At 42.9% G+C, this 26822-nt stretch overlaps 1 protein-coding gene across 3 annotated transcripts in view; it reads right to left on the bottom strand.

Moving 5' to 3' along the window:
* tsnare1 (T-SNARE Domain Containing 1) overlaps window positions 1-26822 on the bottom strand; it is a 753673-nt gene that overhangs the window by 296657 nt on the left and 430194 nt on the right. For all 3 annotated transcript variants that reach the window (XM_059646375.1, XM_059646377.1, XM_059646376.1), the window contains exon 5: window positions 4608-4698. In XM_059646375.1, the coding sequence (XP_059502358.1) occupies window positions 4608-4698 (91 nt within the window). The remainder of the gene's footprint in view (window positions 1-4607; window positions 4699-26822) is intronic.

The following is a 26822-nucleotide window of genomic DNA, read 5'->3' as shown; positions in this document are numbered from 1 at the left end:
CTGACAAGGTTAACATCTTGCATCTCTGCTGAAAATGCATCTTAAGAAACCTGAAAAGGCAGCTTTCAGGTCAACAACTTTGCCACCACAAGGCAAAACACTCAACCTGTGATACTGGGAACTGCAGATGCTGGAGAATCCAAGATAATAAAATGTGAGGCTGGATGAACACAGCAGGCCAAGCAGCATCTCAGGAGCACAAAAGCTGACGTTTTGGGCCTAGACCCTTCATCAGAGAGGGGGATGGGGTGAGGGTTCTGGAATAAATAGGGAGAGAGGGGGAGGCGGACCGAAGATGGAGAGAAAAGAAGATAGGTGGAGAGGAGAGTATAGGTGGGGAGGTAGGGAGGGGATAGCTCAGTCCAGGGAAGGCGGACAGGTCAAGGAGGTGGGATGAGGTTAGTAGGTAGGAGATGGAGGTGCGGCTTGGGGTGGGAGGAAGGGATGGGTGAGAGGAAGAACAGGTTAGGGAAGCAGAGACAGGTTGGACTGGTTTTGGGATGCAGTAGGTGGATGGGAAGAGCTGGGCTGGTTGTGTGGTGCAGTGGGGGGAGGGGAAGAACTGGGCTGGTTTTGGGATGCGGTGGGGGAAGGGGAGATTTTGAAGCTGGTGAAGTCCACATTGATACCATTGGTCTCCAGGGTTCCTAAGCGGAATATGAGTTGCTGTTCCTGCAACCTTCAGGTGGCATCATTGTGGCACTGCAGGAGACCCAAGATGGACATATCATCTAAAGAATGGGAGGGGGAGTGAAAATGGTTTGTGAATGGGAGGTGCAGTTGTTTATTGCGAACCGAGCGGAGGTGTTCTGCAAAGCGGTCCCCAAGCCTCCGCTTGGTTTCCCCAATGTAGAGGAAGCCACACCGGGTACAGTGGATGCAGTATACCACATTGGCAGATGTGCAGGTGAACCTCTGCTTAATATGGAAAGTCATCTTGGGGCCTGGGATAGGGGTGAGGGAGGAGGTGTGGGGGCAAGTGTAGCATTTCCTGTGGTTGCAGGGGAAGGTGCCGGGTGTGGTGGGGTTGGAGGGCAGCGTGGAGCGAACAAGGGAGTCACGGAGAGAATGGTCTCTCCGGAAAGCAGACAAGGGTGGGGATGGAAAAATGTCTTGGGTGGTGGGGTCAGATTGTAGATGGCGGAAGTGTCGGAGGATGATGCGTTGTATCCGGAGGTTGGTGGTGTGGTGTGTGAGAACGAGGGGGATCCTCTTTGGGCGGTTGTGGCAGGGGCGGGGTGTGAGGGATGTGTTGCGGGAAATGCGGGAGACGCGGTCAAGGGTGTTCTCGATCACTGTGGGGGGAAAGTTGCAGTCCTTGAAGAACTTGGACATCTGGGATGTGCGGGAGTGGAATGCCTCATTGTGGGAACAGATGCGGCAGAGGCAGAGGAATTGGGAATAGGGGATGGAAGTTTTGCAGGAGGGTGGGTGGAGGAAGTGTATCCTAGGTAGCTGTGGGAGTCGGTGGGCTTGAAATGGACATCAGTTACAAGCTGGTTATCTGAGATGGAGACTGAGAGGTCCAGGAAGGTGAGGGATGTGCTGGACCTCTCTGTTTTCCCCCCACCACAGGGCAAATATCACACTGCACATGCAGCATGTTTTGCCAAGTGCACGAGGAATTAATTTTTATTATTCATGGGATGCAAGCATCACAGGCAAAGATGGAAATTATTACCCTTCAGAGTGGGTTTCTGAGCCATTTTTATAGAATGTTAAGGTCCATCATATTGCTGAGGTTCTGGTGTCACATGTAGGCCAGAATGGGCAAGGATATTCCCAATACAAATTCATGAACAAGACTGTATTTTACGATAACAAAACAAATTGGAGATGCTGCAGATTAAAAACAATACGACAGGAAGTGCTGGTAAAATCAATCCAGTCTGGCATAATCAATGGAAAGAGAAACAAATCTCAACAGAGGGACCAAGACCTGCTGGGATTCTCCAGAGTGTTCTCTTGGGGGCTTTATGATAATTTGATAGGTTCCTGGTGAATATTCCTGATACAAGGGGGCGGATCTTACATTTTATTGGCTGTGCAGGTTGTGCCAAAGTTTTTGGAGGGATTCCCAATGGCGACAATGATATCCAGCACGTAGCTAGAGTCTCCTGTATTCACACCTTGGAGGCCCACTGTCATTACTTTGCAGACTTCAGTGACTGTGAGATGAGCAGTAGAGAATAACTGTCCAGCAACTGGCAGTCACTGTTGACTATGACAGCAATTATGGGAATGAACTTGAAATGCCTTTGGTGAGTCTATTGGTACAGCAGCAAATTATATTCCTGATTTGGAATGCCATCTTTGATGTACCCTAGCTTAAACTGAAAAATTTTGGATGAACAATACATGGACTGTTTGCACAAAAGCATCATGTCATGATCCCTCTAAAATCCAGGCCCATGGATCAGTCACATTTTACAATTCGTAAATTCTTTTGCAAAGTTACCGACACGAGAGTCAATTGGATAATATTGGACAAAAAGCTAAATTTCATAGCCTAAGGTACTATGGCCTTTCTCATAGAATCCCAATGGTGTGGAAGCAGGCCATTTTGCCCATTGAGTTCACACTGACCCTACAAACAGCAAGCTACCCCAGATCTACCCCTATTCCCAATCCCTCTAACTCTACATTTCCATGGTTTATCCACCTAACCTACACATGCCTGGGCACTATGGGGCAATTTTGGCATGGCCAACCCAAATAACCTGCAATCTCTGGACTGTGGGAGGAAACCGGAGTATCTGGAGGCAATCCATGCAGAAGCAGGGCGAACGTGCAAACTCCACACAGTCGCCCAAGGGTGGAATCGACCCTGGGATCCTGGTACTGTGATGCAGCAGTGCTAACTACTATGCCACCATTCTGCAAGTGTTTTGAGATCAAAATCGATAATTCTGATGATTTTTTTTCCACAGACTGCACATAACCAATGTGACTGGAAACATTGCAGTTATGCACATCTAGAACATAGAACATAGAACATTACAGCACAGTACAGGCCCATCGGCCCTCAATGTTGTGTCGACCTGTCATACCAATCTCAAGCCCAACTAACCTTGTCTGCATTAAACTCCATTTGCCACCTCTCAGCCCAGCTCTGCAGCTTATCTATGTCTCTCTGCAACCTACAGCATCCTTCATCACTATCCACAACTCCACCGACCTTCGTGTCATCTGCAAATTTACTAACCCATCCTTCTACGCCCTCATCCAGGTCATGTATAAAATTGACAAACAGCAGTGGACCCAACACCGACCCCTGCGGTACATTACTAGTAACTGGTCTTCAGGATGAACATTTCCCATCAACTACCACCCTCTGTCTTCTTTCAGCAAGCCAATTTCCGATCCAAATTGCTATATCTGCCACAATTCCATCCTCCGCATTTTGTACAAAAGCCTATTGTGGGGAACCTTATTGAACGCCTTGCTGAAATCCATATACACCACATCAACCGTTTTACTCTCATCTACTTGTTTGGTCACCTTCTCAAAAGAACTCAATCAGGTTTGTGAGGCACGACCTTCCCTTCACAAAACCGTGCTGACTATCTCTAATCAATTTATTCTTTTCTAGATGATTATAAATCCTATCCCTTATAACCTTTTCCAACACTTTACCAACAACTGAGGTAAGGCTCACTAGTCTATAATTACCAGGGTTGTCTCTACTCCCCTTCTTGAACAGGGGAACCACATTTGCTATCCTCCAGTCATCTGGCACTATTCCTATAGACAATGACGAGTTAAAGATCAATGCCAAAGGCTCGGCAATCTCCTCCCTGACTTCCCAGAGGATCCGAGGATAGATCCCATCCGGCCCAGGGGACTTATCTATCTTCACCCTCTGTAGGATTTCTAATACCTCTTCCTTGTGAACCTCAATCCTACCTAGTCTAATAGCCTGTATCTCAGTATTCTCCTCGACAACATTGTCATTTTCTCGAGTGAATACTGTTGAAAAATATTCATTTAGCTCTTCCCCTATCTCATCTGACTCCACACACAACTTACCACTACTATCCTTGATTGGGGCTAATCTTACTGTCGTCATTCTTTTATTCCCTAAATACCTATAGAAAGCCTTAGGGTTTCCCCGATCCTATCCACCAACAACTTCTCATGTCTCCTCCTGGCTCTTCTGAGCTCTCTCTTTAGGTCTTTCCTGGCTACCTCGTAGCCCTCAAGCGCCCTAACTAAGCCTTTACATCTCACCCTAACATAAGCCTTCTTCTTCCTCTTGACCAGAGATTCCACCTCCATCTGAACTGCTTTCTTTCAATAATGCAAAAATAAAAGCAGCTGCCCCAAAAGCTCTGGCACATCAGGCACAAAACCAAGCGGCAGAGTTTACATATTAAATGGGATTTCATTATTAATGTATTAATGAATGTTGCATTTAAAGTCGATTAATAATTCAGGATGTAAAAGTCCAATGACTGTATTAGTTAAAAATGGCTTACAGCCAAGGCGAGGAGTAATTATATTTTGTTTGCAAATCTTACTGGTTTTAATTTTCTGGCAATTACATTTTGGTTTCAGGACCCGTTCACATAACATTTAAGTTATTGTTATATTTCAGCTGCACTTACCCTAGATGATCCACGCACTATTTCCGAGAGCTGCTTAATATACTTCGTTGAAGAGCTGATGGTTTTATTCGTCTCCTGCTGTGTTGTGTGCCTTTGGCAAGACAGAAGGGAGGAGGAAACAATAAATAAAATAAATGCTGTATTTGAAATAAAACAGCTGAACTAACTGTGGAAAGAACAACGATTAGGATGCAATCATCAGAGATTCAAGTGCGAATATCCAAGATATCAATATGCCTTTGTCGAATAACAAGTTTAATATAATATTGGGGCCATTTGAATTTCACTTTGGTCCCATAATTCATGTCAAAATATTTCAATGACATCAGATCATGCAAAGGAATGTTATCTCCATGTCAAAATGCAAAGCAAAAGTTTAGGCATAAAACTTGTGTTCATTCAACAAAACAATTCTGGAAGAAACCAACTGAATACATTTCCTAAGTAAATCCTATTCATCTCCAATACTGAATGCTACCAAGTACTGTCCCTTGGTTTGTTGCCGCAAGTACTAGACTCAAATATATCCGACAAACTGCCAAGTTAGCCATCCATCATAATGTTTCTCTTGCCAACATCAAAATCTGTTCAACCTTATTCCTCACTGCCAAAACACTGCTCTGAGGTAATCCTGCAGAAGAAAATTAACCCTGATTCCATTCCTTGACAACCAACCACCTCCTAAAACTCCCTTTTCCAAACCTTTCACCCTCAGGTGAGAAGCTCATGGTTTTCTTTCTCAACGAAGCAAAGACTATCTATCCATTACTTTTGTTGCATTTCAACTTACCTTTGTTGACAAAGGATGAATAACTGCTCTCCTAATTTCAAAGCTTTTGTTTTGTTATATTGATGACATCCTGTTCAATTTAAATCACTGTAGGCATCTACTTCTCTCCTAATGTGCTTTCTATATGAATCTGACCAAGAGATCTACCTTCTGCTCCTTCAGCACCATTCCACTGATGAATCTACTTCTCTTTGTGGTCACCATCTTAGCAAACATTAGTAGTGGTTCACTCTCCTTGGGCATTCTCCTCTCCTTTTCAGAGGGTAGTATCATCAATTCTTTTCAAGTTACTGTAACTACGACCCTTGAAAACTGTAACGCATGATCAATCTGGGATTTTTCTTCAAAGTTAACCATGTTGTCTGCTCTCAGCCCTTATTTCACTGCCTCCTACAGCTTATCTTTTCAATCTCTCCAGTCATATTCCTTTCCCTCTAACAGGGGCAAAACAATCCCAGTCAATATTAGAAATGGCATTCAGCATAACTGCATTGAAGTGACTCTCCATGAACTATGTACCTTTCAATATAATCAAATACACCATTCTCCTCTGTTCTGCTGACCATTTCTACCCACACTTGAAACTAAAGCACTTTTGTTAATGGCTTCTCCTTCCATCACTAAACTGACACCTCAGGATTCTCTGATTCCTCATTAACATATTCAGCAAATTTATGCATAGTTATGGATGCGCTTCCATCAGATGATATTGAGCGCTATCTTTCAATCTTTCCTGACTTCTTAACATTGTGCATTGAGAACATTTGTTTAACATCTAATCTTGAATGAGTTACAATTGTGAAGCAGCTTTCCAGAGACTTCAGAGTGCATCATAAACTCAATAATGTCCCATTGCCTTACTCTGCCTTTCTGGCAGAAGGTCAACACTGGGTTGGACTGTCTGGCCAGTGATGAAGCAGTTGCACTTGTCAGTGATTTTGAATGAGGTTGCCTGTGGCAAAGATAACAATCTATCCAGCATATATTCACTTTCTCAATAACAGATTAAACAGAGTGCCTAGTCAAGGATATCTCCAGGCATGCAGCAGCAGTGATATTAGCATACCAGATTGACAATTTTTCCACTGGTAGTGAACTAGAAAGTTTAGAGCACAATCAGATTTAATTTAGCAAATAGCAAACCAAGTAATACTGTTTGGATTAAGATCACGGTTAAAATGTCATAAGCTTTCAAATATAAAGAATGGATTTCTGTTATTATAATGAAGAAACATTCCACAAACACAAGGCCCAGTGAGCAGATAAAGCAGGAATTCTGAACTATCAGCAACACAGTTAAATCTCATTGTAAAAGGTACTACTTCTTTCAAGAGCTTTTACAATGCAAAAGTGAAAGATTACATATATCAATTATTATATCGATAATTTGGGTGGTTATGTACTGGAAAACCCTCAATAGAGTTGCATTCCCTGATCAACTGTAGATTCACTGCCAGCAACTTAATCTTCAAGATGGCAGCAAAGTAGGGCTCTTGAGTCCAGGGTGCTTCTGCCCCATCCAGTTAACTTTTAGTTTGTTTCTTGTTTCTCTTTCTCATTTCTTTTCTCCTTGTACTTACCTCCTCTGCAGAAATTTGTTGCAGTGATGACATCAACAGTGACCACCGAGCTCAATGTGGACTCGTGGCAGAAGATTCCGGTAAGATGGACGGAAGAGAAGTTGGTGCAGGGACAAGCAAAGGCCTGGTTTCAACGTTGGCGGCCGCTACATCGGCAGAGGCCATGACAAAAAATGGCAACTGACCATCAGCAATTTTGACATTGGGTGGGTCCAGTGTTGGTGGCAGCAAAGTGATAGTGGAATGGGCTTCACGACAACATTGGTGTGTCATCTGTAGACGGTGTTGGAATATGTTGGTCGTCAGCTGTGGTGACACTGTAGGCCCAAACATTTACTCTTGGAATGGACTGAGAGCTGCAGGGGTATTGGTGGGCCCACATGTGAAGACCCCATTGCTGCAACTATCACCCAACCCCAATGATGTCAAGCCAAGTACACAAAGCAAGGAAGATAAATTCTGATTTCACTTGTATTTAAGTCTTACATCCTAATTTCAGTCTTTTATTTTAATAACTTCTGAAGCCACAATGCCAGCAGAGCACAGCAACATATTATGTTTTTTATGATTTTCTTGTTAATTACAAGTGACATTAAATCATTCAATTCAGTTCCATTCAACTTACAGATATCCATTAATCATTTCAAAGATTTGCCGACTATTGAAGTCGCTATCAATTTCAGCAGAATAATCACAACGACACCATCATTATTACTTCAAACTCCAAACCATTAGGTCCCAAGTTGATTTACAGGCCTCATTCACTCATCAATTCAAAGTCTTTTAGTTCTACCTCTCAATCGCCTCAACATCATAACCTAGTTCATTTGTTCCTGAAATACTTCTACATGCATCCAACACTTACTGACATTTTCAAGCTTTTATCTGATACTTTGAAGATGAGATTAGTCAGCCCTGTCGATAGAATCTGTTTTTCCCATGATGCACCATGCATTTGCTCCACAATAGAGACTTCAAGAGGCACTTTATTTTCAGGTATGCCTTGTGCTGTTCTAGGCACATTCTTCATTGAACCAAGGTTTCTCGATGAGCAGAGAGATCTCAGTGTCCATGTACACAGATCCTTGAAAGTTGCCACCCAGGGTGACAGGGCTGTGAAGAAGGCATACAGTGTTTTAGCTTTTATTAATAGAGGGATCGAGTTCCGGAACAAAGAGGTTATGCTGCAGCTGTACAAAACTCTGGTGCAGCCGCACTTGGAGTATTGTGTACAGTTCTGGTCACCGCATTATAAGAAGTATGTGGAAGCTTTGGAAAGGGTGCAGAGGAGATTTACTAGGATGTTGCCTGGTATGGAGGGAAGGTCTTACGAAGAAAGGCTGAGGGACTTGAGGCTGTTTTCATTAGAGAGAAGAAGGTTGAGAGGTGACTTAATTGAAACATATAAAATAATCAGAGGGTTAGATAGGGTGGATAGGGAGAGCCTTTTTCCTAGGATGGTGACGGCAAGCACAAGTGGGCATAGCTTTAAATTGAGGGGTGAAAGATATAGGACAGATGTCAGAGGTAGTTTCTTTACTCAGAGAGTAGTAAGGGAATGGAACGCTTTGCCTGCAATGGTCGTAGATTTGCCAACTTTAGGTACATTTAAGTCATCATTGGATAAGCATATGGGCGTACATGGGATAGCGTAGGTTAGATGGGCTTCAGATCGGTATGACAGGTCAGCACAACATCGAGGGCCGAAGGGCCTGAAATGTTCTATGTTCTATGTTCTATGTTCTAAGGTCAGTGCCAGATTTGATGGTAGAATGAGGGATATCTATCAGCCAAGTGAACCTTCCATCTATTGACTCCAATTATGCTTCTCGCTGCCTTGGGAAATGAGCTCGGCGTGCCTTTATCCTGTCTGAACCAAGTACTGACGTTAATGCCAATGTGGAATGGGAGCAGCTGTTTGAGGATAAATCCACATTTGATATGTGTGGGAGGCTTTTAAAGAAAGGTTGATTAGAGTGTAGGACAGACATGTCCCTGTGAAAATGAGGGACAGAAAGGACAAGATTAGGGAACCATGGATGACAGGTGAAACTGTGAGATGAGCAAAGAGGAAAAAGGAAGCATAGATAAGGTCCAGGCGACTGAAAACAGAAGAGACTTCGGAAGAATATTGGGAAAGTAGGACCAATCTGAAATGAGGAATTAAGAGGGCTAAAAGGGGTCATGAAATATCTTTAGCAAACAGGGTTAAGGGAAATAACAAAGCCTTTCATTCATACAGAAGGAGCAAGAGGGTAACTATAGAAAGAGTTTTCCCACTCAAGGAGAACGGAGGGAAGTTATGTGAGGAGTCAGAGAAAATGAGTGAGATTCTTAATGAGTACTTCACGTCAGTATTCACCAAGGAGAGGGACATGATGGATTTTGAGGTTAGGGACAGATGTTTGATTACTGTAGGTCAAGTCAGCATAAGGAGGGGGAAATGCCGGGTGTTCTAAAAGGCATTAGGGTGGACAAGTCCCCAGGTCCAGATAGGATCTATCCCACGTTACTTAGGGAAGCCAGAGAGGATATAGCTGGGGCCTTAACATATCTTTGCAGCATCATTGAGCATGGGTGAGATCCTGGAAGACTGGAGAGTTGCTAATCTTGTTCCCTTGATTAGGAAGGGTAGCAAGGATAATCCAGGTAATTATCGACCGGTAAGCCTGACGTCAGTGGTGGGGAACCTGCTGGAGAAGATACTGAGGGATAGGATCTATTTACATTTGGAAGAAAATGGGCTTATCAATGATAGACAACATGGTTTTGTGCAGGGGAGGTCATGTCTTACCAATTTGATAGAATTCTTTGAGGAAGTGACAAAGTTGATAGACAAGGGAAGGGCTATAGATGTTGTATACATGGACTTCAGTAAGGCATTTGGTAAGGTTTCCCCCATGGCAGGCTGATGGAGAAAGTGAAGTCACATAGGGTCTGGGGTGTACTAGCTAGATGTATAGAGAACCATCTGGGCAACAGGAGACAGAGAGTTGTAGTGGAAGGGAGTTTTTCAAAATGGAGAACTGCAACCAGTGGTGTTCCACAGGGATCTGTGTTGGGACCCCTGTTATTTGTGAGATGCATAAATGATCTGGAAGAAGGTATAGATGGACTGATTACGAAGTTTGCATACGATACTAAGATTGGTGGAGTAGCAGATAGTGAAGGGGACTGTCGGAGAATGCAGCAGAATATAGATAGATTAGAGAGTTGGGCGGAGAAGTGGCAGATGGAGTTCAATCCAGGCAAATGTGAAGTGATGCATTTTGGAAGATCCAATTTAAGAGCGAACTATACAGTAAATGGAAAAGTCCTGGGGAAAGTTGATGCACAGAGAGATCTGGGTGCTCAGGTTCATTGCACCCTGAAGGTCGCAACACAGATCGAAAGAGTGGTCAAGAAGGCATATGGCATGCTTTCATTCATCGGATGCAATACTGAGTGCAAGAGCTGGCAGGTCATGTTACAGTTGTATAGGACTTTGGTTCGGCCACATTTGGTATACTGCACATAATTCTGGTTGCCACATTACAAAAGGATGTGGATACTTTGGAGAGGGTGCACAGGAGGTTCACTAGGATGTTGCCTGGTACGGAGGGCGCTAGCTGTGAAAAGAGGCTGAGCAGATTAGGATTGTTTACATTAGAAAGACAGAGGTTGAGGGGGGACCTGATTGAGGTCTACAAAATCATGAGAGGTATAGACAGGGTGGATAGCAAGAAGCTTTTCCCCCAGAGTGGGGGACTCAATTACTAGGGGTCATGATTTCAAGCTGAGAGAGGAAAAGTTTAAGGGAGATATGCGTGGAAAGTTCCTTACGCAGAGGGTGGTGGGTGCCTGGAACGCGTTGCCATCAGAGGTGGCTGAGTCGGGCATCATAGCATCACTTAAGGTGCATCTAGACAGACACATGAATGGACAGGGAGCAGAGGGATACAAATCCTTGGAAAATAAGCAACAGGTTTAGATAGAGATTTGGATCGGCACAGGCTTGGAAGGCCGAAGGGCCTGCTTCTGTGCTGTAATTTTCCTTGTTCTTTGGTCATAGTCAGCTAATCCTACAGACATATAGCACAGAAACCGCGCTTTTCGAGCAACTCATCCACGTTGATCAGATATCCTCACCTGACCTCATCCCATTTGCCAGCATTTGGCCCGTATCCCTGTCAACACTTCCTATTAACATACCCATCCAGATACCTTTTAAATGTTGTAACTGTAACCCCCTCCATCCCTCTGGCACCACCCTCTGTGTGAAAAGGTAACCCACCATCTGGTGTTTTTATTTTTATAGCTTTTCATAGCAATTTTGGAAAAACAAATGAATGGCCTGTTAAAGCATTCCAGGAAGGCAGGTGAAGTCCCATATAAAGCTTTAGGACTGGGATCACTTCTTGCTGAGAATGGTATGGACAACAGATTTCTTTTCCCTAAAAAAATCTTTATGAAGTGATTTTTTTAATAATGATAATCCATTTATTGTAGTTATATGATTACCACAATTTAAACATTTAGTTAACTGAATCAAATCATATTTCCCAGCTGCCATAGAGAGGATTTATGTCTTGGGATGATTGCTCAGGCTTGTGGATAACTTGTCTGCTAATATTACCACCACACCACTCTGTGATAAAACGGCAATATTCAAACATTTCAACAAACAACATAAATAGCTCATTCTTTATACTATCTACTTTCATTTTGTTTGTTGACTTTTGGGGAGACAGTGATGGAACTGCGGTTCAGAGGAATGGTCATTGGGCCAGATGCTGCTCACCCTGCTGAGCTTTTCCAGCAACTTCTGTTTTTGAACCTGTAACAACTGTTGGTTACCATTATAACTCCCTTGGTTTGCTAATGTCTTCTAGGAAAGGACCTTCGTCATCCCCCATGGTCTGCCTTCATATGACTCCACACCCATATTAATACTGTAGTCTCTTAACTGTCCCTTGGCCAATCAGAGGTGGACAATAAATGCTGGCTGAGCCAGTGATACTCAATTCCCATGAATAACTAAAACAAAACTTCCTGAGGTGCTGATCATCAGGAGCCTGCAGTCTGAAACATAGTTGTGGACACCAAAAATCAGAGAAAGAAGTAAAGGGTTACAACTCACTTTTTCACCAGATTGAAGGAAAGGCTTATAGAGAATGTTATGAGATTTTTCTGAATCATGATTTTATGGATTGAAGACAGATTTTATTCAATAGTTAAAACAATTAGAAAGATTCAACTGAACAGTTATAAAACATTGTCCCGTTATCCAGGTCATTCAGGAATGAAATCAGTGGCATGCTTTCTACAAAAAGTATTAGCTTGTTGACTTCTTAAAGGCTACGAAGCCTGGATCAAGTGATACTCTCAAGATTGACATCAATAAAAAACTGTTCGATAAGGTTACTTAGGGAAATGGAACAGAAGCAAGGGCAGTTGAGGTACACAACAACCATGAGTTTATTGAATAATAGAGTAGGTTTGAGGGGCTGAATGGCCTCCTGTTCCTGCATATTCAAAAAGAGGGCACAGCAAGAGCTTATGAGTGAGAGCGTAGAGGGAGGGTGCTCAAGGAATAGTGGAAGAAGCGCAAAAGTGAAAGAATACAGCAAAACACAAAACATAGGGAAGAAAAATGAGTTGCACATTATAAAAATTAACATGTTGGACTTTGACTGAAGTAGGATTGACTGTTCTTTACCCATTGCAAGGCTCAGAAGGATGGTAACAAGCCTCATGAAACATTTTCTCTGAATCTGAAAAAAAGTTATTTCTTGCTAAGTCATTTGCCCTTGACAGGTCTACAAAGAATTGGAGCTAAGGATTTGCAAGCAACCTCAAGAACTACTCCTCCGTAACATCAACATGACATATTCACTTATTGGGCTTTTCCACAGCAGTGTTGAGCAGTGACATTATTCAGAGGCTAAATCCAGCTCCAGTTAAACAGCAACACATTGCCCTGTGCTCCGGATCATCAAATCTCTGCAAATAAGGAAAAGTTCACTGATGTTTATTTATTTAACCTTCAGTCCCATTTTCAACAGGTATTTGGCTTGATGCATTTTGAAGAATTTAGCACCAGTTACATTTCATAAGCCTCTGCTCTGGATATACATTATTCTTTGGAGTAAAAATTTTTCTCTCTCTAGTCTTGCTTAAGGCATGCCAATATTGTATTCCAGTCCCTCATTCTGCAATCACAGTATAACTTAATAACCTGCTTACATTCACATTATCCATGCCTCTCAGCAATTTAAAAATCTGGATCACGTCCCCCTCAATCTCATATTCTCCAATGAGTACAAATTCAATTCAGCCAGCCTATCTTCACAACTTAGTGCTTCAAGTCCAGAAATAATCATTTTCACTTCTCTCTGAACCTTTGTCAATTTGTCAACGTACTTCTGAAGGCAAAATGCTCACAATTGAGCAAAGTACTTCAAATGTGGTCACACCATTTCAGTCATACATTTAAAAAGCTCCCAATCAAACACTCTCCAGATGCATCCCGATGCTTGATTAGCTCTGCTGTAAGAAGTCTTATGTCAATTGAAAAAAAAATGAAAGTGCTGGAAAGATTCAGCAAGTCCTGCAGTGTTCACGAAGAGCAAAACAAAGTTAACATTTCAAGTCGATGCCTTTCATTAGAACTGGAAAAGATTAGTGTTGTTAATAGAGTTAACATGAGGACAGTGGCAGAGAGCCAGGCGAAGGGCCAACAACATGAGAGAAAGTTTGTGATACGAAGGAAGCCAAGAGAGATAACATGACAAATGGGATAGTGGTGAAAGTGAAACAAGAATTTATGAGATAAGTTAAAAAAAGCAATATAAATGTGTCGAGAGAAGGTGAAAATAGAAAAAGCGATATCACCAATAGCTGCCAACCAAACTAAAAGTGGCAGAAATTATGATCTCACATTATTGAATTTAATGTCAAACCCTGATGGTTGCAAACTGCTAGCCTGAAGGAAACTTATATTTCTTTGTTGAGTTATAGTGCAACAATCTAGGACGTAGTGGCATCAGAGAATTAAACTTTTTTTGGCAAATCAGTCGCCCAAACTACATATGATCACTCCACGATTAGATTGCAAGCTAAAGAATACAAGTCAACATCATCTGAAAGGCGAATTTATGATTATGAATAGTAGGAAGGCGCGAGTTGTAAAAGAGCAAATGTAGGAACATTTGCGTTTATTGCACTCATTCATGATAAGTGTGTGTCTCTGGCTTGGCCAGCATTTATTGCCCATATCTAATAGCCTTTGAAAAGATAACGATGAGCAGCTTGCTTCAATCACTGCAGTCCTTGTGTAGTATCTGCATTCAAAGGTACTGTGGGAAGGGACTGAGATGTTCTGGATGATTGAAAAGTAGACCAGAGTAATATAGAGGGCATGAAGCAGAAGATGTGTTTGGTGGTGGCAAAAACCACAAAGGATAATATGTGGAAACTCCTGAGGTAGATGTTGAGGACAAAGATAACCCTATAGTGATTTTCAGAGGGAGAACAAGGGTAGATAGGAGTTCAAGAAATGAGACAAACATTGTCAAGTGTCCAAATTGTCCAGCACAGTGGGTGAGGATAAAAAAAGTCATACCAAAAGTACTGGTGTGAAAGATGGCATAATCAGAACAAATGTGACAGGGAAAATGGAATAGAGTCCTTATTTCAGTAATGTGTGAAGAAGTGTAATCATAATAGAGGTAGGAATCAGTTTATAGTAGATTACTGTGTAGCCTAATTCCAGATATAGAGGCAGAGGCATTACTTCACATTCCGTCCATCCATCATTCAGACATCTTCTGCTGCTGTCCCTTCCTATCATTGGCCATTTAACAGCACAACCGTAAACTAATATTTCATTCTCCCATGTATAACTGACACAGTTGTGGGACTAGACTTTTGTATATTCCACAGATTATGAGAAGAAATATCACTATATCTGTTATTTTGTGAGAAAGTTCTGGAAAAATGATATTAAAACTTCTGTAAAACCTTCAGGCTTACTTAAGCTCTTCAAAAATCAAAACTAGCCACATGTATTTGATTCTTACATGTGACTGCAGCATGTGCAATGCCATTGGTTCAAAGTCCTCAGAGTAATCCCAAAAAGCTAGTTATACAGAGAATCAATCCTATGTTACAAATGGGAAGTTGGCCTTATCCATTCAGGAGCAGGAAATGCCAAAATAACCAACATAGAGAAAAGCATTTTCTCGTTGCTATGAATATTTAGAATCGGGATTGCGCCTAAGTGTGTGGTGTCGGCAGATTAAATATGCAGGAGGACATGCCTAGATCAGTTCCAGACAATCTAAAACAAAGATGAGGTGTCCACCTGAAGTTACACACAGGATTGCATGGCAATCAACGTTACAGCAAACGACGGGCAAATCTAAGTGATTCCACAATAAATAAATTGAATATTGAATGTGCAGATCCAGTTCAGAATGACAATGGGCAGTTAAATATTTCACTGGAGAACAGATTCCACAAACTTCGCCATTCTCACCAATGGGGAGCCTAACACATCAGTGCAAAAGGTCAAAACTGAACTACATGTGACAACCTTCAGCCAGAAATGTTGAGCGAATGATACATCTCAGCCTTCTCCAAAAGTCTCCACAGTCTTCAGCCAATTCAACTCGCTCCACGTGATATCAAGGAGTGGTTGGAGGCACTGGATACCGCCAAGACTATGGGGCCTGATATCATTCCGGCATAGTACTGAAGACCTGTGCTCAAGAACCTGCCACTCCTTTAATCAATCTGTTTTCAGTGCAGCTACAACATCTTCCCCACAATGTGAAAATTCATGCAGGATACACTGTACATTAAGGTCGGACAAATCCAAATTTGCTATTAACCATCCTATTGGTCATAGAGTCACATAGTACGGAATCAGACCCTACAATCCAATTCATCCACGCCGACCAAGTTTCTCAAGCTAACCTGTTACATTTGCCTACGTTTGTCCCATGTCCCTCTAAATATTTCCTATTTGTGTACCTATCAAAATGCCTTTTAAATGTTGTAACTGCACTGGATCTACCACTTCCTCTGGCAGTTCATTCCATTTCCAAAACAGTGAAAAAGTTGCCTTCAGGTCCCTTGCAAATTTTTCTCCTCTCTCCTTAAAAATTTGCCTCCCGGTTTTGAACTCACCTACCCTAGGGAAAAGGCCTTTGCTACCATCCTAATGGATAGCAACTTGGCTGGCAAGTACAGTTGTCTCACAGCACCAGGGACCCACATTCAATTCCGATCTTGTGTGTTTGTAGGGTTTGTGCCTTCTCCCCATGTCTGCACGCATTTCCTCTGGGTGCTCTAGTTTCCTCCCACAGCCCAAAGGTGTGCAGATTATGTGGACTTGCTGTGGCAAAATTGCCCATAGTATCCAGGGATGTGCAGGCAAGTTGGATTATCTATGGTAAATGTAGGGTTACAAGGATAGGGTAGAGGAGCGAGTCCGGATTGGACCCTGTTTGGATGGTCAGTGTAAAATTAATGGGCTGAATGGCCTGCTTCTACCCTGTGTGAATTCTATGATTCTATTGTCTTCTAAGATCCTTCCTATAACAGTACTTTAAAAATGACCTCATCAAGTCCTGTACAACCTCAAAACTCCTATACTCAAAAAGGTCTGGGCAATGAAGGCCAGCATGTTAAATGCCTTATTAACCACCTTATCTACCTGCGATACAACTTTCAAAGAATTATATGCCTGAACACTTTGGTCTCTCTGTTCAACACCACTACCCAGGGTCCAATTGTCAAGTCCTGTCCTTGTTCATTTTACCAAAATGCAAATGCATCGTATTTACCCAAACTCCACCTGCGATTCCCTAGCCCAGAGACCTAATTTGATCAAGATCCATGTAATCTTAGATAATCTTTTCAACTATACGACCAACTTTAGTGTCATCTGCAGACTTAAGATTGATGCCTCCTAAATCCTCATCCAAATTGTCTGTATGAATGAGGAACTGAAAGATATACAGATTGTATGGTATTTGGACAGAGTGAGGCATACAGGTAACACTGCACAGGAGGTGCGCAAAGCAAGATCAACATGGGATCAATGAGCAACATGGTAGGATGTGCCTACAACAGATGGGCTATTCATGAAGGTGGCTTGACACCACCTTCTCAAGGACAATTAGGGCCAGGCAATAAGTGCTGGCCTTAAGTGACACACTAATTACACGGATAAATAGGAAAGAAAAGTGTTGTAAACAGCAAATCTAACAACTCGTGACGCAATGCTTCTTGAGTAACGTCAACAAGGGCCAAAAATAAACTAATCTATCCAAGCCTAATCTCAACTATATTTGATGTTTCTGAAACTGACCACTGAACTCTTTGATACCGAAGTCATTAAACCAATATGCCTTGAATATAACCAAATTTCTGAATATCTAGAAATTTACCAATCTCTGTTTTAAGTGTATTCAATTGCTGCTCTACCACAGCCCTCTGGAGTACAGAAGGCCAAAGATTCAACATTGTCAGAATGAAAAAAAAATCCTCATATTGTTTCGAAATAGACTGTCATCTTGAGACCCTCTTACCTGGTTGTCTGCTCAAGCTATCATGTACTCCCATCCTAATCCCGGCCACAAACACTGTCCATCTGGCCCCCATCCCAGCCACAGTCAGGACGAGCATCATTCCTACATCTACTCTTTTCAGGTCTCGAAGGATTATAAACACAAACACCTGCAGATGCTGCATGTCCCGAACAAAAATAGATTTTTTTTCTGGAGAAACAGTTTAGATCTGGCAGCGTCTGTAGAGTTCTTTAAGAATTCTGTTTTCTTCAATTAGATCAAGTCTCATTCTTCTAAAATCCACAGGCTCAGTCTTTAGAGATTCTCTTCAAAAGGACATTCCCAACATTTCGGGCATTGGTCTGGGCAAGCTGCATTACATTCCCTCAAAAGGTAAATATATTTTATCTTGGGTAAGGAGAGAAAAGCTGTACAAAATACTACAGTTGATGTATCAAAGCTGTATACAATTGAAGGGGAACACATTTTCTTATATACGCAAATCTTTTTTCAATAAAGATCAAAACACAATGCTGTCTTCCTAACTGCTTGCTGTATCTACAGGTACCACACCAAAGGCTACTACATAGACAAAGTTCCATGGTATTACAGGTGATGTAATGGCATGGACAAAGGATTGGTTGGCTAGTAGAAAGCAAAGAGCAGAGGTAAATGGGTGTTTTTCTGGTTGGCAGTCAGTGGCTAGTGTTGTGCCTCAGGGATCAGTGTTGGGACCGCAATTGTTTACAATTTACATAGATGATTTGGAGCTGGGAATTCAGTGTGGTGTGTCAAAATTTGCAGATGGCACTGTGATGAGTGGTAGAGCAAAGTGTGCAGAAGGCACTGAAAGTCTGCAGAGGGATATGGATAGTCTAAGTGAGTGGGCAAAGGTCTGGCAGATGAAGTACAATGTTGATAAGTACGAGGTGATCCATTTTGGTAGGAATAACAGCAAAATGGACTGCGTATTAAATGGTAAAAAATTGCAGCAGGCTGCTGCACAGAGGGACTTGGGTGTCCTTGTGCATGAATCGCTAAAAGTAGGATTGTAGGTGCAGCAGGCAATTAAAAAGGCAAATGGAATTTTGTCTGCCATTGCTAGAGGGATGGAGTTTAAAAACAGGGAGGCTACGCTGTAGCTATAAAGGGTCCTGGTGAGGTCATACCTGGAGTACTGTGTGCAGTTCTGGTCTCCTTACTTGAGAAGGGATATGCTGGCACTGGAGGGGGTGCAGAGGAGATTCGCTCGGTTGATTCCAGAGTTGAGAGGGTTGGATTATGAGGAGACACTGAGTAGACTGGGATTATACTCATTGGAATTCAGAAGAATAAGGGGAGATCTTACAGAAACATATAGGATTATGAAGAGAATAGATAAGTGGAGGCAGGGAGGTTGTTTCCACGAGGCGGTGAAACCAGAACTAGGGGTATAGCCTCAAAATAAAGGGAAGCAGATGTAGGACTGAGGTCAGGAGGAACTTCTTCACCCAAAGGGTTGTGAATCTGTGGTATTGCGTGCCCAGTGAAGCAGTTGAAACTACCTCGCTGAATGTTTTTAAAGCAAGGCTAGATAAATTTTTGAACAGTAAAGGAAGTAAGAGGTATAGTGTACGGGTGGTTAAGTGGAGCTGAGTCTCAAAAAGATCAGCCATGATCTTATTAAATGGCGGGGCAGACTCAAGAGGCCGGATGGCCTACTCCTGCTCCTAGTTCTGAAGGAGGGTCGAGGCCTAAAACGTCAGCTTTCCTGCTCCTCTGATGTTGCTTAGCCTGCTGTGTTCATCCAGCTCTACACCTTGTTATCTCTTATGTTCTTATGTTAGCTTTCGCTAATATTTGAATAAGACATGCAGATCCCTCTGGAGACAAACACTTTCCATTTTCTCGTGATTTAAAAAATACTTTGCAATACTGCTTTTCCTATCAAGGTGGATAACTTCACACTTTTCCACATTATATTCTATCTGCCATGTCCTTGCCCACTCAACTGCAGCTTCTATGCATCTTTGCACTTTGCTCACAACTTACATTCTGTCCTGACTGTGCATAGCAGAATGAGTTTGAGAAAGCTGTGATTCTCTCCTGAAGGAATAACAAATTCATACTTTTCGCAGTTGGCTTCCAATAGGCTACTGACATGTAGCAAGAACTTCTCAGGAGGAAATGAATGGAAGGGAATGTTTCAATCATCTCGTGCTCAGCAAGACAGCAAGATTCATTGGAAACAAATTGTAGCACTATTCCGTAGATGTGCTTGCTACACGGAGGGCCCTCCACTGGTGATACAAAAAGGAAGAGTCGCTCCTACAAACTCTGAAATTGTGGTAGAAGGGCAACAGTGGGAATACTATTGATCAGCAGCAAGAAGTCTCCCAAGAAAAGTATATTGTTGCAGTTTAGAGAAACTAGTCTGTGCAAGATCTAGGTGCAGATTTGAGAGGAGGAGCAAGATTAGTCTGGTTCATTTGTCAACAGGAGTCTGGTAACATCAGGCAAAAGAATAAAAGCAGATGAACGGCAAGAGAACAGGAGAGTAGTGGTGTAGCAAAGAAAGGAAAAAGGGGGAAGTGAATGATAAAATTAACAGGAATGGGAGTAATTAATGGCAAGCGCAGTGGGCAAAAGATGACAATAACACGAGCGGTGTAGAAGTAATAACACGGGGGGGAAAGATGGAGGAGGAATAAATGACAGAAGTAGAATGGACAGCAGTGAAGTGGTAGTGAGAATTCATGTCAATAGAAGTGAAGGATTTAAAAAGTAGAAGGCAATTTGATGACAGTGAAAGAAGGAAACCATTGAAAATAAAGGAGTGAGAGAGGATATTGGTGAAGGAGGAAGCGACATGAATGATGAAAAAAAGAAAGGGGACAAGGGATGTTAAAGAGGAAATGGTGCAATTAAGGGCTTGGTCAGAGAAGACAGAAATAGTGGGGACTTTGCATCCAAGGAAGGAAGGACAGAGTCAGAATGAACAGAGGGCAGGGAGTACAGAAGGTGAGGAGCAGAAAAAAAATCATGAACTCTGAGGAAGAAAATGTATAATTTTGGATGAATATCAGCTTAACAGGGTTCAAGAGAGAAAACAGCTGAAGAAATGGCTGAGATGATCAGATTTTAATGCAGTCATGTAGTCATATAGCTCACAGAACAAAAACAAACACATGGAATACTCGAAAAATTCAGCAGGTCTGGCAGCTTCTGTGCAGAGAGAAATAGAGTTAATATTATAATTCTGGTAGGGCTCTTTTCTGGAACTGATAGTGATATAGCTGTTCAGTCTTAATGAGTCTGCTCGTCAGGGATAGTCTAACCGTCCCCACATGTTTGGTGTCAGTCTAATTGTTATATTTCGCATCTTTGATTACAGAACGTAATTTAACAAACAGATTTGATCACACAGCATGTTATAATTGCAACTAACCACTGCAGTTCAAGTTACATCCTCTCCAATGGGTAATAATTTGCATACAAAGAAAGAATCATCTTCAAACAAATACTGCACAACTATCTGTCACATATTTGTGCAATACACAGGCACAAACAAAACTGCAGAGTGAAACATTTTCAAGCTGGAAAATGTCAGTAAGCAGAACCTTTGAAACATATACAGAAAAATACAACAGGAATAAATTTATCTCATACAAAAAAATTGCTGGAGAAACTCAGCAGGTTGGCAGCATCTGTGGAGACAAAGCAGAGTTAATATTTTGGGTCTTGCAACCATTCTTCAGAATAGGTAGTAATTAGGAAAAGGTGGCATTTATGTTGATGGCAGAAGAGAGAAGAGTGAGAGGATAAGCAGGAAAGGGGGGTGAAGAGAGGGGGGAAGGGGTGGTGGAAGAGGGGAAAGGGGGCATGAGGTAAGGGTGGAGCAGGGCGGGGCAGGTACAGGGAAGTGGGGGACAAGGGGAAGAAAGAGGGGTGGGAAGAAGGAGGAGGGAAGAGAGCGGCAGGGAGAGAGGGGATGAGGGAGAGGGGGACACAGTTCCTTGAAAGTGGCAACGCAAGAGGATAAGGTGATCAAGAAGCCATACAGCATACTTGCCTTCATCAGTCAGGGCACAAATTATAAAAATTGGCAAGTCATGTTGCAGCTGCGTAGAACTTCAGTTGGGCCACATTTGGAATATAGTGTACAGTTCTCATCGCTACACCACCAGAGGGATGTGGAGGCTTCAGAGTGAATACAGAAAAGGTTTCCTAGAATGTTTTCTTGTTTGGATGGCATTAGCTCTGAGGAAAGATTAGGCCATTTGGTGCTTCAAATCTGCTCTACGACTTGCCTAATATGATTGAGGGCTCAACTCCTATCACCTCTCTACTCCACAAGCTTGTCAAGGAAGACATTATGGGGGTGGCAAAGGTTTACATTGTATTTTGAGTAGGGGGCTTCAAATGTCCAAGACTAGGAATGGCTTAGTAGTACCATTACTAGCTGAGCTAGCTGTAGCCTAGGTAGACATATCCAGAAGGAGGTCATTATCTACAGAACTAAGCAAATCCACAGTCGACAGATTAGACCAAGCCCTGTTGTCTAACCATATCCAATTGTAAATAGTACTGTACAATTCAAACACCCTCAGGAAGAACCTCCTCAAAGATCCTCATCATTAATGATGGAAGGGCCCAGGACGTCAGTATAAAAGATGAGACTAAAACATTTGAACAATTCAGCCAGAACAGCTACGAGGAAAGACAACGGAAATTGTACAGGCTACAGTCATTGACCACATTCAGTATGGAAGATTAGTTCTCCAGAACTAGCTACACCCTTAGCCAAACTGTTCTCATGGATACACAGCATCACTCACCCACCTGACAATGTGAAAAATTGCCAATGTGTGTCCTGTACACAAAGACCGGGACAAACCCAACCCAGTAAATTACTGCCTCAACCACCCGTACTCAACCATTAATGGCTCGCCGTGGTGTTCTCAATGGCAGTTAAGGATGCAGAATAACTTCTGGCTTTGCTAGTAATGCCTATTTCATGCAAAAGGCTAAAGAAAGTTAATCAGTATCTGTTCAGAGGTGGATGTCTAAAACTGAAACTCTGAGATTTTGACTTTTTTCATATTTTACCTGACCAAAATCCTCCTTTAATAAGGGTTAGAAATAACCTGTGTATGAATCAAGTACAATAGCAAAGATCTTGCAGTAAGCTACAATATTAGCTGCATTATTAATTCCCTCAAAATTTATATAGGCCCAACACTACTGCCCTTTACTTCCTGGAACTGCTGATCCCTGCTGAGGCAGAAATGAGCAATGCAGTTTCTAATAGTGAAATGTGAGGCTGGATGAACACAGCAGGCCCAGCAGCATCAGCCTCTCTGATGAAGGGTCTAGGGCGAAACGTCAGCTTTTGTGCTCCTGAGATGCTGCTGGGCCTGCTGTGTTCATCTAGCCTCACATTTTATTATCTTGGATTCTCCAGCATCTGCAGTTCCCATTATCACTGATGCAGTTTCTAATAGTATTTTCCAGGGGCAAGAAAGGACAGAGTCTTCTTTTCAGGAAAGTAACTGAAAGCTCAGCTTAAGTTTTCAAAGGTCCAAGACTTTTAATGAATGGTGTGGGCAGGTGGGTGAGTGAATATGTGAGGGGGGGGTAGTCAGGAGGTCTGAGAGTGGTCACGGGTGTGGTCTGTGGGGTTATTGGGGTCATTATGGTGTGTGTGGGGGGGTTAGTTAGTCAGGGTTTAGTCAAGTCGAGGATTTAGTCACATGGTTGGGTCAGCTCTAATACTCAGACAGATTACACTGCTGCTAGACCAGGTTAAACAATCAGATGTTTTGCTGATATTCAGAAATCTGCTTAGAATTGACATAATATGCCAACCTGGCCAGCATCTCGACATCCTGAAGAATTATGCTTCAACAATTCCTAACTGTTAACAGTTCAAGCTTTTAGCAACTACTCTTTGAGATTTCTTTTTGACATGATCAAACAGGTTTACTATGTTAGCCTCACTTAGAAAGATTCCTTCCAAAGATTGCTATTGGCTTTCTTTAGAGACTGTTTGGAACATTATTATTGTCAAAAAGATCTCCCTAAGTCCTAAAGATTTATGACAATTTGTGCATTCAGCTGTTCAAATTATTACCAGTGAGGTATACCAAGCCAGTTCTAGACATCTGTGGAGCCTAACAACACAGATCTATTTGCAATTTTTTTTTATTTCAGTAAGTTACATTTATATAATGCTCCCTGTTGACAAATTTGTCACAACACTTTTATAGTGTGAAGAAAGGTAATTGCAACTCAATGATTTGTTCATTGATCTGGAATCAGACATCAGGATCTGTTAGTACATTGAGATATGCCATAAATATCTCTGGTTTCTCCAAGTTTGCACAGCAGAAAAATTCTAAGCATTATACAGCATTCACGCAGCAGATTGCTTCTGTTTTAAATATATATACAACTGTTTGATAATGTTCTGTGGCAAACTGGTGGTGTCCCGACCTCTGAATCAGGAAGCTTAGGTTCAAGGCTTCATTTTCAGAGCTCCTGTGCCTCCGTTGCATCTGTTCCACTGATGCCAACTTCGACAAGGGACCTTCCGAACTGTCGGCCTTCTTCCTCCACCAAGGATTCCCGAATACCATTGTTGACAGAGTCCTCAGCCAGATCCAAACCATCTCCCACAATTCGCCTTCCCTCCCTCTTCCCTCTCACAACAATGATAGGGACCCCTTGTCCTTACCTACCGGCCCACCAGCAGACACATCCAAAAGATCATTAGCTGTCATTGCCGCCACCTCCAGCCAGATGCTACCACCAGGCACATAGTTCCCTTCCATCCCTTGTCAGCATTCCGTTTGGACCGTTCCCTCCAGAACACTCTGGTCCATTCTTTCTTCACTCCCAACATTCCCCAACATCCTCACGGCTCCTCCCCCTGCAACCACAGAAGGGTTAATACCTGCCCATTTACTTCCTTCATCCTGAGCATCCAAGGGCCCAAACACATCTTCCAGGTGAAGCAGCACTTTATTGGCACTTCCCAGAATATAGTCTACTGCGCTGGCTGCTCACAATGTGGTCTCCCCTACACTGGGGAGACCAAGCCTAGACAGGGTGACCGCTTTGCAGAACACCTACATTCTGTCTGCAAGCAAGACACTGAGCTTCCAGCTGTTTATCACTTGAAGACACCACCCTGTTCCCCAGGCAACATCTCTGTCCCAGTCTTGCTGCAGTGCACGCTGGAAGAATAACACCTCATTTTCTACTGTGGGACCCTGCAGCCTTCTGGACTTGATATCGAGTTCAACAACTTCAGGGCTTGAGCTCTCCCATGTCCTTCCCCCAACCCTACACACTAGGCCTTATTATCACATAGACTGCTATTACACACAACCCTTTGGTAGCCACTAACAATTCGTCTTAATAGCTATTCACCTTTCTAGCCAGGTCACTATCAACTCATTTGTCTGTCCAACTGTTCTCTCTCTTTGGTCCCTATCCTCACGCATTGTTTACTCCTTATTCCCCTCCTTCACCCTAGCTTCTGCATATATACCAACATTTTCCCAGCTACTGTGGATTCTGACCCAAAATATTGGCTCTGATGTCTCTCCACGGATATTGCCAGACATACTGAGAGATAGTAAGAACGGCTGATGCTGGAGTCTGAAATAACAAGGTGTACAGCTGGATGAACACAGTAGGCCAGGTAGCATCAGAAGAGCAGGAAAACTGACGTTTCAGTCTGGACCCTTCTTCAGAAATGGGGTAGGGGAAGGGGGCTCTGAAATAAATAGAGAGGGGGAGGTGGATATTGGAGCAGATAGACGGGAGAGAAGATGGACAGGCAAGGAGGCGAGGGTGAAGCCAGTACAGGTGAGTGTAGGTAGGGAGTTGGGCTGAGGGTTGATCAGTGACGAAGGAGGGGTGGGGAGGTGGGAGAAAAGATGGACAGGTCAAGAAGGCAGGCCAAGAGGAGAACCCTGGTCTTGGGATGAGGTCAGGTATGGGGAGATTTTGAAGCTTGTGAGGTCCACATTGAGACCATTGGGCTGCAGGGTTCCCAGGGAGAATATGAGATACTGTTCCTGCAACCTTCGGGTGGCATTGTTGTGGCACTGCAGAAGGCCCAGGATGGACATGTCGTCCAAGGAGTGGGAGGGAGAGGTGAAGTGGTTTGCAACTGGGAGGTGTTGTCATTTGTTACGAACCAAGTGTAGGTGCTCCACAAAGCGATCTCCAAATGTCCGCTTGGTTTCCTCGATGTACAAGAGGCCACATCAGGAACAGCGGGTACAGTATACAACATTAGCAGATGTGCAGGTGAATATCTGCCTGATGTGGAAGGTTTTCAAGGGGCCTGGGATGGGAGTGAGGGGGAAATGTAGGGGCAGGTGCGGCACATCCTGCGGTTGCAGGGAAAAGTGCCGGGGTGGGGGCTGAGGCTAGTCAGGAGTGTGGATCGCAATGAGGGAGTTACGGAGAAATCAGTCCCTCCAGAAAGCAGATAGGGTGGGGAGGGAATATACCCTTTGTTGTGGGGTAAGACTGCAGGTGGCGGAAGTGGCGGAGAATGATGCATTGAATCCAGAGGTTGATGGGGTGATACGTTAGGACAAGGGGAATTCTGTCTTTGTTGTTATTATGTGGAGGGGGTGTGAGGGCTGAGGTGTGGGAAATGCAAGAGATGCTGTCAAGGGCGTTTTGATCCATTGTGGAGCATTTCATGATAGTAAGAATTGCTGATGCTGGAGTCTGAGATAATACTTTGTGAAACTGGAGGAACATAGCAGGCCAAGCAGCACCAGAGGAGCAGGAAGGGTCCCTGAAGAAGGGTCCTGACCCAAAACATCAGTTTCTGCCTGGCCAGCTCCACACTGTGTTATCTGAGCGCTTCAAGCAATTCTGATTTTCAAATTCTAGTTTCAGGCCCAACCTACTCGAGGAACGTGTAAAAAAAAATCTGAATGGTTGGATTATAAAATATCTAAAACTGGTTGTTCCTCCCCCATTTGTCCACATTTTCCCCTCTTTTCATGATTAAAACTGAATTCAATTATGAAACAGCTGAAATATCTTAACTTAGGATGAAAGATGGACGAGGTCATGTCTGTAAACATCAGAATATAGAGAATTGAGAAACAATTATAGAAACAAACCACACACGTCAGGGACTTGAGAGAGTAGATGCAGAAAGGTTATTTCATCTTGTATGAAAAACTTGAACAAGAGGGCATTTTCTCAAAACAGGGAGTTGCACATTTAAAATGGAGATGAGGAACCCTTTCTTTTCTCAGAGTGTGGTGAATCT

The sequence above is a fragment of the Stegostoma tigrinum genome, chromosome 5 (genome assembly GCF_030684315.1).
Source record: "Stegostoma tigrinum isolate sSteTig4 chromosome 5, sSteTig4.hap1, whole genome shotgun sequence".
Classification (NCBI taxonomy): Eukaryota; Metazoa; Chordata; class Chondrichthyes; order Orectolobiformes; family Stegostomatidae; genus Stegostoma; species Stegostoma tigrinum.
This window is presented reverse-complemented; position numbering and strand designations above follow the sequence as displayed.